At 42.3% G+C, this 15,311-nt stretch overlaps 1 protein-coding gene across 2 annotated transcripts in view; it reads left to right on the forward strand.

Annotated features, from left to right (window-relative positions):
• The window catches only part of PRIM2 (DNA primase subunit 2), a 119,777-nt gene that overhangs the window by 7,848 nt on the left and 96,618 nt on the right, over positions 1 to 15,311 (forward strand). The window contains exons 5-6 of one of the 2 annotated variants that reach the window (XM_060235369.1): positions 10,319 to 10,414; positions 11,992 to 12,129. The exons of the other annotated variant lie outside the window; for it this stretch is intronic. Of the exons in view, the coding sequence (XP_060091352.1) occupies positions 10,319 to 10,414; positions 11,992 to 12,129 (234 nt within the window). The remainder of the gene's footprint in view (positions 1 to 10,318; positions 10,415 to 11,991; positions 12,130 to 15,311) is intronic. 2 annotated transcript variants of the gene reach the window in all.

The raw sequence follows: 15,311 nt of genomic DNA on the forward strand, positions 1-15,311 counted from the left end.
CTACAAGACCTGTGAAACTAAGGGAGAACTCTGCACCACCCTCTTTAATAATGTTCCTCCTTCCAGTGGGACAGCCTAATGGGGGGGGAGGCACCTGAGAAAAGATGTGGTAACATAGGTGAACCAAGGGACACCACAACTTCACCACCACTTCCTCAGCTGCCCAGAACCTGGTGGGAGACTAGTTAAACATGCTAGGAATTATTAGGAAGGGAATTGAAAACAAATCAGCCAGTATCATAATACTCCTGTATAAATCAATGGTGCAATCTCATTTGGAATACTGTGTACAATTCTGGTCACCACACCTCAAAAAGGATATTATAGCATTGGAAAAAGTCCAGAAAAGGGCAACTAGAATGATAAAAGGTTTGGAACACTTTCCCTATGAAGAAAGGTTAAAATGCTTGGGACTCTTTAGCTTGAAGAAATGTCGACTGCAGGGTGACATGATAGAAGTTTACAAGATTATGCATGGGATGGAGAAAGTAGAGAAAGAAGTACTTTTCTCCCTTTCTCACAATACAAGAACTCGTGGGCAAATGAAATTGCTGAGCAGTCAGGTTAAAATGGATAGAAGGAAGTACTTCTTCACCCAAAGGGTGATTAACATGTGGAATTCACGGCCACAGGAGGTGGCGGCGGCTACAAGCATAGCCAGCTTTAAGAGAGGATTGGATAAAAATATGGAGCAGAGGTCCATCAGTGGCTATTAGCCACAGCATATTGTTGGAACTGACTGGGGCAGTGAGGCTCTGTATTCTTGGTGCTTGCGGGGGGGGGGAGTGGAAGGGCTTCTAGTCCCACTTGTGAACTTCCTGATGGCACTTGGAAGTTTTTGGCCACTGTGTGACACAGAGTGTTGGACTGGATGGGCCATTGGCCTTATCCAACATGGCTTCTGTTATGTTCATATGTAAACCACTTAGAATCAGAAGAAGGGATTGGGTTTATACCCCACCCTTCACTCAGTCTCAGAGCGACACACGATCTCCTTTCCTTTTTCCTCCCCACAATAGACACCCTGTAAGGTAGGTGGGGCTGAGAGAGCTCTCAGAACTGCTTTTGAGAGAACAGCTCTGAGAGAACTTGTGCCTAACCCAAGGTCACACCACCAGCTGCACGTGGAGACGTGGGGAATCAAACCCGGTTCTCCCAGATTAGAGTCTACACTCTTAACCATACCAAAATGGCTCTCTTCTAAAGCCTAGGAGGGGGATGCAGCAGTTCCCCCATGCTCAGCAGGCCCGCAAACCTGTCAGGGGACAATAGCGCTTGGTCAGCCACAGCCCCCAGCTTCCAGACCTGCACCAGCTGGCCAGCCAAGGCAGGGTGGCAAGCCTCTTCTATCAGTGCCATTGCTTGTCTAGGGTGCAGGGCCTGCCATTGGCCATCCCAGTGCACCTCTCAGAGGAGGTCTGAGGACAGCCATCACCCTCCCTCCAGTCCCAACACTGTTGTTGCTTGCCATGCTAACAGCTACCACTGGTGCTTGCCCTCTCATATTCCTTTTCTCACTCATTGCTCTTGGCAGTGGCTGCTCTGTCCATCCATCAGGGAAAGGCTGGAATCCTGAGTGCATGTCCAGCCAGACTCGGCAGTGCAGCTAGTGGCTTCTCTCCCCTAAATGCTCGATTTTCTCCCTTGGCTTTGTGCTCTCTTTCCCCAGTCCAGGTCTCTAGGCCACCTCTGTGGTAGTGGAGAAGAGCTTGCAAGCCTGCCTATTTCCCCCTCCTTCTCCGCTTCACACACAGTGGAAATAGTCACCTACCTATGGTAAGCACTCAGAGGCTGACTGAGGTCCTGATGCTGTGCACATTTACTTGAGAGTAAGCCTGCGCTAAGTTCCTCCTCAACCTTCTGGAGCCACATGTGGATCCTGAGCTGTGGTTTGACCACCCTTGGACTAGACATTTTTAGAGGTAGTTAAGATGCTTATCTTTAAGGCTTCTTCCAGCATTACCAATTTATACATGGATGAATTTAAAAACTTTGTTTTTAGTGAACAGATTTCACTCTGTTGTATTTAGTGTGAGCTCTGTGGGAGCAAGAAATCTTGCTGAATGGCATTATTTGGTTCTGCCTCCATTTCCTTGATTTAAGATAAACAGCTTCTGTTTGGTCACTTCAGCTATTCAGTTATATTTAACTTCACATACAGAAACTTGATCTACCTATTTTTATTTAAATTAGTATGCTAGACAGTATGATCAAGAGTAAAGCTTACTTGGGGCCTGTGCAGTTTCTTTTTTTTAAAAAAAGCTACATTGGAAGTGTAGAGAATACTTAGGCTGGCCATTTTTACAAAGGGAGACTGAACAAGAGAGAGGGAGTTGAGAGTCGAGTGCTGATAGGTCTTGCGAGCTGCTGTAAGAAGGAGCTTGACTAAATTTTTTGCCTTTATATTTGTTCTGAAGGAAGAAATATATGGAGGGGCTGGGTTAAAATGAAGTTTGAAGGTCAGCTTGCTGACAAAGTTATTATAGTGTGGTACGAGTGAATGGCAAAGGTTAACAAGATTTGTATGAAGGCTTCTCTTCAGTTACACTTTTGTTTCCTAAGAAAAAGGTCAAAGCTCCAATAGTGGACAACCTGATAAACAATCTGTGAGAGGCTGCAGTTCAAAGCCTTTAATGATAGCATAATACAATTTCTATCATCCCAAAGGAATTGGAGAAAAAAAGCATTGCAGCTTTCGCTTTTGAACTTCACTACCTCTTTGTGTGAAGCTGGTAGATTCATCCATAAGAAATGGACTAGTAAAATATGTTCTCATTCACAGAGAGCTTTTAAAAACTTAGAACTATGATGTCTCTCTTAATGCACAGGGTTGGAGTAATGCTTCCCTTTTGCAATGCTCACCTTTCTCTACTCTTAATTTATTGAGCATCCTATTTCCAAATATCAAAGGGAGCAGACTGCTCTGTTTAGATTTGTTTATAAAGTTATGATTGTTATAGCTTGTTAGTGGTTTCCACAAGTCTGGCTTGGAATTAATGCCATAGTTCTGTATAGAACTTTTTATTAGATGTGTAGCACAAATTCTGCTTCAGCTATATTTGTGGATGAAAAGCTTCCATATATTTCCATCTATGCTTTTAGGCTTGTTTGCGGGAGTGAGCATTTGAAATGCTGCTCTTGACATTTTAAAAAATTACAAAATTGACATGCAGAACTTGTTTCAAGCATAGATATTGCTCAGGAACCACTAAAAGAATAAATGTGGGTGCTTTTGGTGACAGGCAACATCAAAATTTTCGCCCATGTAAACACAGGGGGTACAATTTGATATACTTTTAGGATTAAATCTCTGCAGTATTAGCAGGTCCAACTTTAGTATCTCAAATTCTGACTGTGAAGGAAATATAGTAGTTATTTTGGTAACAAACCTTTCTGAGATGTTGAACTGCCTTTGCTCCTGTTACTTTTATCAGTAAAGAATATAATAGATTTTTTTTTTAAAAAAAAATGAAGAAGCAATGTTTCATGGTCACGAAACTCTATATGGACCATGAGATAACATGCTTCCCCATCCCCCATATGTCTAGCCTTTCACCAAGCACCAATATGTCTAATTAAGACAGAGCTCAGCAACATTATTATGAGCAACAACCCTGTAACGGTGATTGATGCAAGTGGGAAGAAGAGGAACAACTTTGTGTGGCGGGAGAGTATGAACCTCATTCTGGGTTGTATTCAGACTAAATTTTCCGGTGGGAAAATGGAACTTTGCTGCCTCTCCCCACCCCCTCCACCGCAGCCCACTGATCTCTGTGTAGTGCTGCTCCTAGGGGGCAGGGGACCTGGAGGAACTGGTGTTTTGAGGGAGGCTCAGTAGTTAGAACTAAGGACACTCTAGTTAAAACTGTTCCTGAGTAGCTGGGCCTGCCGAAAACATGTTCTCTCACAGGAAAAAAAAAAGTTCCAGGCAACTTTTGAAATTTTTAAAAATAGGAGTACAGCAGTAAACAGTGACAAACATGGTTGAGGATGGCAAGCAAGTTTGTTCCTTCACATCATTGTGTTTTTCCTTTTGTAGGATAAAGAAACAGCTCTTAATAACATAGCAACATCACGTTCACTCTGCTTTGTTCCACTAAAGAGTGCAGTCCTTATTAAGTAGGCTTTGGTTCTCAGGGAGACATCCTGACCTTGACACAAACTCAGATATCCACATCTTTGCTTGGATTTTATGCTTTGCACTCCAAGGTAATCTGGGTCACAGGGATGAGAAAATTGATCAGTATTCACAATGGAAAATTCTGGTTGAGGCCTGTCTGGCACAGAATGTCATGTAGAGAGTCTGCAGTGGGAGGGGCAATCAGTTAAAATTGCCAGCTTATTCTGGATTCAGCCCACTGTTCCCACTACCTTAACAGGGCAAGATATGTTCATTTCCACAATCCAAAGAGGAGATTACATTGAAATAGGAGGGATAAAAGGAGCTAAACCAAGATTTTCAGTCATCTTGAAGCTTTGTCAGGAGAAAATATGAGTTCAGGTTACTCTCCCAATCTCAGTGCTGCTACAGGTGTGTTGTATCTTGCATTAATTCTGATTTTATTGACATGTTTGAATTTTACTTTTAGCAATGAAAAGACTGCCTTTTGTAATTTAAGTCACCATGAAAAGCAAAATGTATACTTAATGTGCTGTAATTGAACTTGAGTTTTATAGTAGTTAGCTCCTGAAGCAATGCCACCTTGGGACGGAGGGAATTTATTGAATTGGGCAGAACTTTTAAGTTTATGTGGATGTTGTCAAAACCACCTTAAGTTTACTGAAAGTAGCATAAGAATTCAAAATGTGTTACATAAGAACATAAGAACATAAGAGAAGCCATGTTAGATCAGGCCAATGGCCCATCCAGTCCAACATTCTGTGTCACACAGCGGCCAAATATATATATATATATATATATATATACACACACACACACTGTGGCTAATAGCCACTGATGGACCTCTGCTCCATATTTTTATCTAACCCCTTCTTGAAGGTGGCTATGCTTGTGGACGCCACCACCTCCTGTGGCAGTGAATTCCACATGTTAATCACCCTTTGGGTGAAGAAGTACTTCCTTTTATCCGTTTTAACCTGTCTGCTCAGCAATTTCATCGAATGCCCACGAGTTCTTGTATTGTGAGAAAGGGAGAAAAGTACTTCTTTCTCTACTTTCTCCATCCCATGCATTATCTTGTAAACTTCTATCATGTCACCCCTCAGTCGACGTTTCTCCAAGCTAAAGAGCCCTAAGCGTTTCAACCTTTCTTCATAGGGAAGGTGTTCCAGCCCTTTAATCATTTTAGTTGCCCTTTTCTGAACTTTCTCCAATGCTATAATATCCTTTTTGAGGTGCGGCGAACAGAACTGCACACAGTACTCCAAATGAGACCGCACCATCGATTTATACAGAGGCATTATGATACTGGCTGATTTGTTTTCAATTCCCTTCCTAATAATTCCCAGCATGGCGTTGGCCTTTTTTATTGCAAACGCACACTGTCTTGACATTTTCAGTGAATTATCTACCATGACCCCAAGATCTCTCTCTTGGTCTGTCTCTGCCAGTTCACACCCCATCAACTTGTATTTGTAGCTGGGATTCTTGGCCCCAATGTGCATTACTTTGCACTTGGCCACATTGAACCGCATCTGCCACGTTGACGCCCACTCACCCAGCCTCAACAGATCCCTTTGGAGTTCCTCACAATCCTCTCTGGTTCTCACCACCCTGAACAATTTAGTGTCATCCGCAAATTTGGCCACTTCACTGCTCACTCCCAACTCTAAATCATTTATGAACAAGTTAAAGAGGATGGGACCCAGTACCGAGCCCTGCGGCACCCCACTGCTTACCGTTCTCCACTGCGAAGACTGCCCATTTATACTCACTCTCTGCTTCCTATTACTCAGCCAGTTTTTGATCCACAAGAGGACCTGTCCTTAAAGAACGCTTCCCTTTCAGAAGTGCTTGTAGTTGTATATAAAAGAGTGCGTTTGAACATGTGTACATTGCTTTTATCCTAAGAACCACAAGCACTCTCAATGTATTAATTGTTGAGGTGGGTCTTCTGTGTGAAAGGGTATGATTTCTGAGCAGACCTGGATTTTAGTTCTTGACTTTAGAAAGTGAGCACCACTCTTAGAGTGATATCCTAAGCCAAGTTTATCCCCTTCTGAGTCTACTTAAGTCAGTGGGCTTAGAAGGATGAACTGCTTAGAAGCCCACTAAGTTCAGTGAACTTGGAATGGTATAGCTCTATTTAGGGGAATCCTGTGTATTCAGTGTTCTCACCAAGCCATTATTTGGGCTTTTCTTCTTTCGTGCTAAAAACATATTTGTAGAGGATACCCGTACCTTCCTGCTGTCATGATTGGTATCCAGGGGTGGCTCTTGTCTGCTTTCTTCTCCCACTCTCTTGCTTCCTTCTACATCTCAACTTGCTTTGCAAGGCTTGCTCAATCACACAGGAGCTACAGAGCAAAGCCTCTTTTTTCTCCATTGGTTGAGGCTCCTCCCCCTCCTGGTCCCATGGGAAGTGGGGGGGGGGGAAGAGCCAGAGCTTCCTTTACCCAGTTCCCTGGATCCCATGGGAGAAATACAAAGAAAGTACCTTTAAGACCACAAGTGTTAATGTTTTAAGCATGTTTTAAGTTAAAAAATTTTTTAGTTGTGTTTGTCTGTGTCATTTAAAAAGTTTATATCTCTGCTGATCTTAAATAGGTACACACATGGCCTGCCCGAACACAGCCCATCCCATCCCTCATTTATGTTGGATCCGACCCTCATAACAAATGAGTTCAGCACCCCTGCCCTATACTATACTGTAGGGCAGGGTAGCCAAACTTGTTTAACGTAAGTGCCACATAGTATAAATGTCAGATGTTTAAGAGCTGCAAGACATGAACGTCAGGTGTTTGAGAGCCGGAAGGCAGGCAGGCAGGCAAATTGGAGGGGGGAGGGAGAGGTGGAAAGAAAGCAACTTTAAATGCACTCTCCAAGCCACCGGCTGGCTTGGCTTGGAGAAGTGGTTTAAAGAGACAAATGCCTTCTCCAAGTCAGCCAACAGGGTGGTGGAAGCTTCGAGAGCATTCAATGAAATTGCTGAGCAGTTGGGTTAAAATGGATAAAAGGAAGTACTTCTTCACCCATGTGGAATTCACTGCCATAGGAGGTGGCGGCAGGTACAAGCATAGCCAGCTTCAAGAGGAGATTGGATAAAAATATGGAGCAGAGGTCCATCAGTGGCTCTTAGCCACAGCATATTGTTGGAACTGTCTGGGGCAGTGAGGTTCTGTATTCTTGGTGCTTTGGTGGGGGGGGGGGCAAAGTGGAAGGGCTTTTAGTCCCACTTGTGAACTTCCTGATGGCACTTGGGGTTTTTTTTGGCCACTGTGTGTCACAGAGTGTTGGACTGGATGGGCCATTGGCCTGATCCAACATGGCTTCTCTTATGTTCTTATATTCTTAAGAAACTTGTGATTCATCTTTAGATGTTTTTGGCATATGGGTTAATGCCTTTTGGTCCTCTATTCAGTGAGAATCAATTAGTAATCTGTTTTGCTGTTTGGGTACTGGAAAAAGGCTGTGTCCTTACTGGATGGACACACTTTTTTTGTTCCAAGATGGTTCTCCTTTTCTGTGGAATAGTAGTTTGTCTTCTTGTTTGTGGTTTGGAAGCTTTCTATAGGAACATTCTGATCATCTTTTTATATCTCTTTGAGAGAGGTCTGCCTGTCCTATCTGCACATTTTAGTGAAGTTTGCTTTAAGAACCCCCTTTGTGTGTGTGTAGTTTTTGGCACATATGGTTTGTTTGGTGTTGGTTTTTCCAAGTTTGTGAAAACAAAGTAATAAATGTGATTGAAGAATAACTAGTTATCACTTCCATAAACATAATGAAAAGCAATTTGAGAGAGGATACACACAATGCTAATTAAGGGTTTTAATTTGTTAATTGCCATGGTTTCATTAGAGCCAGATGCTGATTATTAGCAGAAGACTTAATGGACCCTTTCAAGATAGTTTTTAGTGTTTACAATAAACTCATCAAAACTAGATCAAGATTGTTATGCAGTTTGTATGGCCAAGATTGAAAAGCTTAAATTTTTAAATGAAATATACTCATGAGTCAGAGTAGTTAGCTTGAGTGTGTGGAGATGGTGAGAAGAATCCAATACAGATCTCTTTCAGGAGCTCTGTTCATGTATATTTCCCCCTATATAGTTTGTTATTTCTCCCCAACAAGTAATTATTCTAAAAAGGAAAAGGGGATGTTACATAAAACCAAACTGTGAATATTGCATTGTTTCTGCCTACAAAGTTAGTGATTTGTTTTTAAACTCTGAGGCAGCAGTGGATAGTTTTCACTTTGGGTGGTCCAGATATTACACTATGTTGTATGCTGAGTGGTGATAGGCGGTTATTCGGACCTGCTGGTCATTCGAACATTGTATAGTTATTGTAATGATAAAACCAGAAGGGCGTTATCCAGGGGTCCCCATACCTTTAAAGTCTGCAAGCACTTTTGGAATTGTGACACAGGATGGTGGGTGCAACAGTAAAATGGATCCTGCAGGCAGAAATTCTGTTTAATAGGATGCCTTTAAAATGAACATATTATTTAGAAATAGTTGCTTGCATACATACAGCTTACTTTCAGTCACACAGTGAAGATCCTTGCACTGTGGTGGCAGCTGTTGCCAAGGCAATGCTTTTTCTCCTCTGAATCTGTTTGTCCAATCACATCTCTAGTGGCCAGTCAGAAGCCTTGCTGAACAAATGCCTCACCTGGCCCTGGCCGCTTCCTAAAAAAACTCAGTGGGCACCAAGAAAGTTGTTGGCAGATGCTGTGGTGCCCACAGGCCCCCCACATTGGGGACCCCTGATAAAATATTTGGCGATTTGGGGATAAATGCAGTGATGTCCACAACCTTCTTATGGTAATCTTTCAGCCTCAATAATACCTTTATAATTATTCTTGGGCAACGGGGAGCCCAGTGGCCCATGATGCACTGCCACCTCTTGAAGATGAGAGTAAACAGGCTTCTGCAGCCATGTTCACCTGGCTTGGGCATCTGGCTTCTGGCAGCTGTGGTGGCTCCCACACACCTTGCACAAGATGAGGGCAGCTCCTTCTTTGGCTCCAGCAGGGGGCAAGTGATATGGTGGTAGTGATTCTTGGGCCCTCTTCAGTTTTTAGCCCTAGGCCCCAGTATCACTAAGGCCACTCCTGAATAACTTGCTGTTGAATTTTCTGAATCAGATACAGGCTTCATTCGGTCATATGCCAAAAAACATAACAGATGTCTGATTCTGTTGCTATGGGAAAGTTTTTTGCCTACATGTGAAAAATCAGTCCATTCTGCTGTATTCTATGGAACAAATCTCAAAAACTAAAGCTCAGATTATTATTCTATGGCTGTGAAAAGCCTGTCCCTTCTCTCCCAACCTAGTCCTTGCATCCATTCCTTGGCAGCAGAATGCTAATTTGTCCATTTGCACTTAATTCAATATCAGTGAGTTTGTTTCATGTATGTGTGCCAATTCTGTGAAGTTGATGTTTTCTTATCTAAAGTTTATCAGATGTCTGCAAATCAGACTACAGAAAAGTTTGCTGGAATAATGTTCTTTAGAGTGTATTTTTTAACGGAAGAGCTGTTATTATTATTATTGCCCTGTATGGCGAACTCTCCACCTGCCATCGAAATAGAGGGGCACCAAAGAAGAGGTACAAGGACTCCTTGAAGAAATCCCTTAGCACCTGTCACATCAACCATCACCAGTGGTCTGACCTAGCCTCAGATCGCAAAGCATGGAGGCACACCATCCACCAGGCTGTCTCTTCCTTTGAGAACGCACGCATAGCTGGTCTTGAGGACAAAAGGAGATTGAGGAAGAATTGCACTGCTACAGGACCAACCCTAAATCAGACTTTTCCCTGCAGCCTCTGTGGCCGGACCTGCCTGTCCCACATTGGTCTTGTCAGCCACCAGCGAGCCTGCAGCAGACGTGGACTATTGCACCCTTCTTAAATCTTCGTTCGCGAAGCCAAGCCGAGAGAGAGCGAAAGAACCATGATTTCAGCAGCTAGATTACTTGAAAATTAATTTGAGGGGTTTTTTTCTGTTTGTCCACTAGGAGGTGAATGTGGAAAGTATACAGGGAATATGGAAAAACTTGATTTCTTTGTTGTTATACTTACAAATGTCTATTCCTGTGACAAACACTGCTGCTTATATCTGTATATAAATTATCTTAGATTAACATAGAAAGCATTTTCAGTGATGCAAAACTACAAATGTTTTTATTTCAGATTGATGCAACCGAAAAGACCAGTATTGCAGACAAATTAGTAAATTCGACTTCTGGATTAAATATTCCTAAAGTAGAAGAAATGGTATTCTATAAGGTGAGTGAGTAGGTAAATGTGCACTACAGGTGACTGTACGGTAAATGGACAATGTTGTTCTGTTTGTTATAACTTCAGATTTTCTCTTGGAAGATTTAGTGCCGCTGTTTTATATCGTAATTAATTTTAATTGGAGTTCTTGAATAAAATTTCTTTCAAGGGAAATGGTGATTGAACCATTGTGCTGCAATTGTTAATATGTTGGCTAGGACCAGAGAGACCTGGCTTCAAATCCCTGCTTGCCATGAAACTTAACTGGGTAGCCTTGAGTCAGTTATTTTCTCTTTCAAACTCTTCTTGTGAACCTGGTTGTTGTGAGTATAAAATGGAGGAAGGGCAAACCATTTACTTCGCCCTGAGTAAAGTCAGGGTAAAAATGCACAAAGTATAATGATTCAGAACTTATATATGTGCAGATGAAATGCTTAACACTAGATGAAAACAGATGATTCATGTATTTTTTTAAAAAAAGCTTATAGGGAAGTAGCTTTGGTGGAAAAATTCTTGTTTGTAAGGAAAATAATCTCTCTCACCTTCTCTCCATCCTGTTCCTTAGTCTTACCAGTGAGCATGTTCAGCAGTGTACTGAAGCAGAAAATACACAGTATAGCGTTGAACTCAGGGCTTGATATGTGAACATATTTTCCCACAAAACAGTATTTTCTTCAGCCATGTTCCTTATGCATAAACCAATAGTGGTACTTTAGTTCTTGTGTTATGCAATTCTAAATGTTCTTGTTAAGGTCTATGTTTATTAGGTACATAGGATGGATCTATAGAACAGTCAGCGGAGCAGGTTCATGGGAATTTCTGCTCTTCCCACTATACCTCCCCATCAATACTCCCTCTAAACGGTGGAGTCTTGTGAGCAAAAATTCTACTTCATGAGCTACTGGCATTAAAGTTGTGAGCTACTGCATAAATTAGTTTGCTCTGGGGACATTTTTCCTGAGCTAAGACCAAAATGTGTGAGTCAGAACCTAAAAAACTGTGAGCTAGCTCAGCTTAGAGAACACTGCTCCTGATCCAGAGTTATTCTTGAGGGCTTGATGACTTTAGGGAACAATAGTCAATTTGGCATGGGATGGGGTGGTAATTTGAAGGGGGAACTTGCAGAAGTATTCCCCTCTCCTTTTGCAAGCTTTTCTACAACATGTACAAGGAGTGTTTGTGATTTCTGCTGTTTTCTCCATCTAGTGCACCCCACATAGTTCTTAGGATTTCTCTAATGCTCAATGGTTTTTCAGGGTCAAAATTCAAGAGGGTTACAGCAGAAAGAGGGGACTTCAAAAGCAGATTCTGTCAACTTGATCTGTTAATGATTCTGTAGTATCTGACCCATTTTCTTTATACTAGAATCCACAATTTGAAATGGTATCTAAACAATTCTGGTACTTCAAACAATTTTTTCTAATTCATAAATGATGAACGTTTTATGTTAATTTCCTTAAGTTAAAAATTGGTTCTTCCATCAGGCCTCTCAGATTATTTTAATGTGCTTCATAGGTTTATTGGACTTGTATTTACTTGGGTAAATTTACTTATACTTTAAATCCACCTCTTCTTTTCAAATTCAGGTTCCTTTTTGTGATGCTGTAGATTTAGTTCGTGTAAGAAGAGTTTACTTCCATGGTGGCTGTGCTTATGTACCTCATCAAGATATTATTACCATTGTCCTGAACAATTACAGAACAAAGCTGTCAAAAGCCCTGGCAGTAAGTTTTTTAATTTGTGATATGCTTTTGTGGTCTTTTATTTTCAGTTTATAAATGCACCCAACCTGCAAAAGCTGATCAGAGTTAGGGTATAGGTTCATAGCTTATAACAACTGAAAAGTAGTTCAAATATTCAGAAGGATAAACTGCTTATCCTCAATAAAGTGCTACTGAGCCTAGCTGTATAATAGATCCAGAGGAGTTAGCCGTGTTAGTCTGTTGCTGCAAAATAGAAACGAGTCCATTAGAAGAAGAAGATGATATTGGATTTATATCCCGCCCTCCACTCCGAAGCGTCTCAGAGCGGCTCACAATCTCCTTTACCTTCCTCCCCCACAACAAACACCCTGTGAGGTGGGTGGGGCTGGAGAGGGCTCTCACAGCAGCTGCCCTTTCAAGGACAACTTCTGCCAGAGCTATGGCTGACCCAAGGCCATTCCAGCAGGTGGAGGAGTGGGGAATCAAACCCGGTTCTCCCAGATAAGAGTCCGCACACTTAACCACTACACCAAACTGGCTCTCCTTTAAGACTAAAAAACGTTATTGTAGCATAAGCTTTCGAGAAACACAGCTCTGACTTTACTATTTAAAGACTGGACTCTGCTATTTAGCTGTATAATGTAAGAAGTGGCATTAGTGTTTTCCAGTAACTTTTCCTGAACGGTCATAAAGTGTAATTGACATCTACTTTTTTTTTATTCTAATACCCTTTATAGGAAGTTTAACTTTAGGAAGTGACAGAGGGTAGAAATATTAATGACAGTTTTAAAAACTGTCCTGTTAATCTGACAGTGTTGTTACTGCTTTACTGATGGTGGAAGATTCAAAGAATGGACTCTAGTTAAATGTACATGTAGCAAAATTTAGGGGTCATTGTCTTCATACTCTTGGGGGAGAACATGGGAAAGCAGGAATACATTCATTGCTTGTTGAATAGCTTGAATAATGCCTACATATTTACACCTGGGTAAATATAAGGGCTCGAGACTTGTGTTTAGAATATTCTAAGAGTGGAAGTTGGTTCCCACTACTGGCCTTTGTTTCACAGTGGCTAGGGTCTCGGGATGAATGCAAGTATTGTATATAATACAAATGGGGCCCCACAATACTCATGGAGGAAATCTTATCCCCCCCTCACTTTCCCATCTAGCCTAGCATGTCACCTGCAGCCGCCAGGCCCATCATCTCCCCCCTGCTCTTGGCAGCTTGCTCAGACATGTTCCAGGTGGGCTCACCGAGACTTCCTTTCTCCCCTCCCTATTCTCAGTGGCTTGCTTGGAGCTGCTCCAGGTGGCCTTCCAGAGGCTTCCTTTCCCTCCTCTTGGCGGCTCACCCAGAGCTGCTCTGGATGGATTTGCTGAGGCTCCCTCCGCCAGTGCAACTCATGGTTTGTGCTGCTGCATTAAGAATAGTCCAGAAAAAAACTTTACATAAGCTGTTAACATTTCTCATACAAAGTTGATGAAAATATCAAATGACCAACACAAACGATACACGTTTTGGCTTCAAAGGCCTTCCCCTGTTGTCAGTAGTACATAGTTTTTAGAAACACATCTGGAAACTAAACAATATAAATCAACTTTGTATGGGAAATTTTAACAGCCTATGTAAAGTTTTTTCCCTGGACTATTCTTGATGTAGTCTGATATTCAGGTCCTGTGTTTTTAATTATATTATAATATATTCACCATAAAAATCAATATTTCTTTTTATATAAATTTTATTTGCTGTAGCTTGACCCTTGTAGCATTCTCAGTATATTTCAGGTTGAGTTTGTTTCTCCCTTCACCCTTGTTATTATTTATTCAATTTTTATACCACTGATGTCCTAAAGGCAGTGTATGACAACATACTAAAGCATAAAACAAACATACAGTTAAAAACATTAAAAGTGACAATAAAATGTCAATATAAATTCAAAATTAAGCAGATGGTGGTCAGAATTTCCAGTTGTGCTGCTGCGTTGCAGGGGATGAGGCAGTGAGAGTGCCAGCCAGATGGACACTGTCACTGTTCCTCCTGACCTGAGAGATATCAAGCTGTCCTTGACCAGAGCCAGGGCTTTTCTTGCCTTGGCCCCAACCTGGCAGAACATCTGTGCTTTACAAGCCCTGCGGAACTGCATCAGGTCCCTCAGGGCATGGATGTTACTTGGCAGAGAGTCCCACCAGACTGGGGCCAGGGAATTAAAAGCTCTGGCTCTGGTGAAGGACAGCTTGCTATCTCTTGGGCCGGGAACCACAAACAAGTGCTTATCAGCTAACTGTGATGCTCTTCGTGGAGTATACCAGGAGAGTCGGACCTGAAGATATGTGGATTCCAGACCATTAAAGGCCTTGGAAGTGAGCACCAAGACCTTGAACCTGATCCAGTGCTCAACCAGTAACCAGTGCAGCTCACACAGCACAGGTCGAATATGTGCTGTTCATGGAATTCCTGTAAGGACCCGTGCCACTGCATTCTGGATCAGCTGCAGTTTCCAGGTTAGCCTTAAGGGCAGGCCTATATAGAGCAAGTTACAGTAGTTGAATTTGGAGGTGACAGTTGCGTAGATTACTGTGGTTAGGTCAGGGTGGGAAGATAAGGAGCTAGTTGCCTGACCTGGTGTAGCTGGAAGAATGCCAGTCTGACAGCATTTGTGATCTGGGCCTCCATTGATAAGAAGCAGGTTGAAGCTGAACCCAACTAAGACAGAGGTTCTGTGGCTGAGAGTGGGCTTTGGGTTTGGTGCCTAGATTACCCCCTCTTGAGGGGGTGCCACTGACACCAGTGCAATCTGTTAAGAGCTTGGATACTTCTTTGAATATGGAGGCCCAAGACATGCACATTACCAGGCTGGTATTCTTTACTCGGTAGTCTCATCAACTGGCCCCTTTCCTGTCATGCCCTGACCTAGCCACGGTAATCCATGCAATGGTCACCTCCAGATTAGACTACTGTAACTTGCTTTATGCTGGCCTGCCCTTGAGATTGTCCTGGAAACCCCAACTTGTTCAGAATGTGGCGGCGCAAATCCTGACAGGAACATCACGGATGGCACATGTACATCCAGTGCTGTGCCAGATATACTGTCTCTCAGTGGATTACTGAGTCAAGTTCAAGGTCTTGGTTTTGACCTATAAAGCTTTGAATGGTCAGGGACCAAAGTTTCTATGGGACTGTCTATTTTGTTATGTCCCCAG

The sequence above is a fragment of the Heteronotia binoei genome, chromosome 1, assembly GCF_032191835.1.
Source record: "Heteronotia binoei isolate CCM8104 ecotype False Entrance Well chromosome 1, APGP_CSIRO_Hbin_v1, whole genome shotgun sequence".
Classification (NCBI taxonomy): domain Eukaryota; kingdom Metazoa; phylum Chordata; class Lepidosauria; order Squamata; family Gekkonidae; genus Heteronotia; species Heteronotia binoei.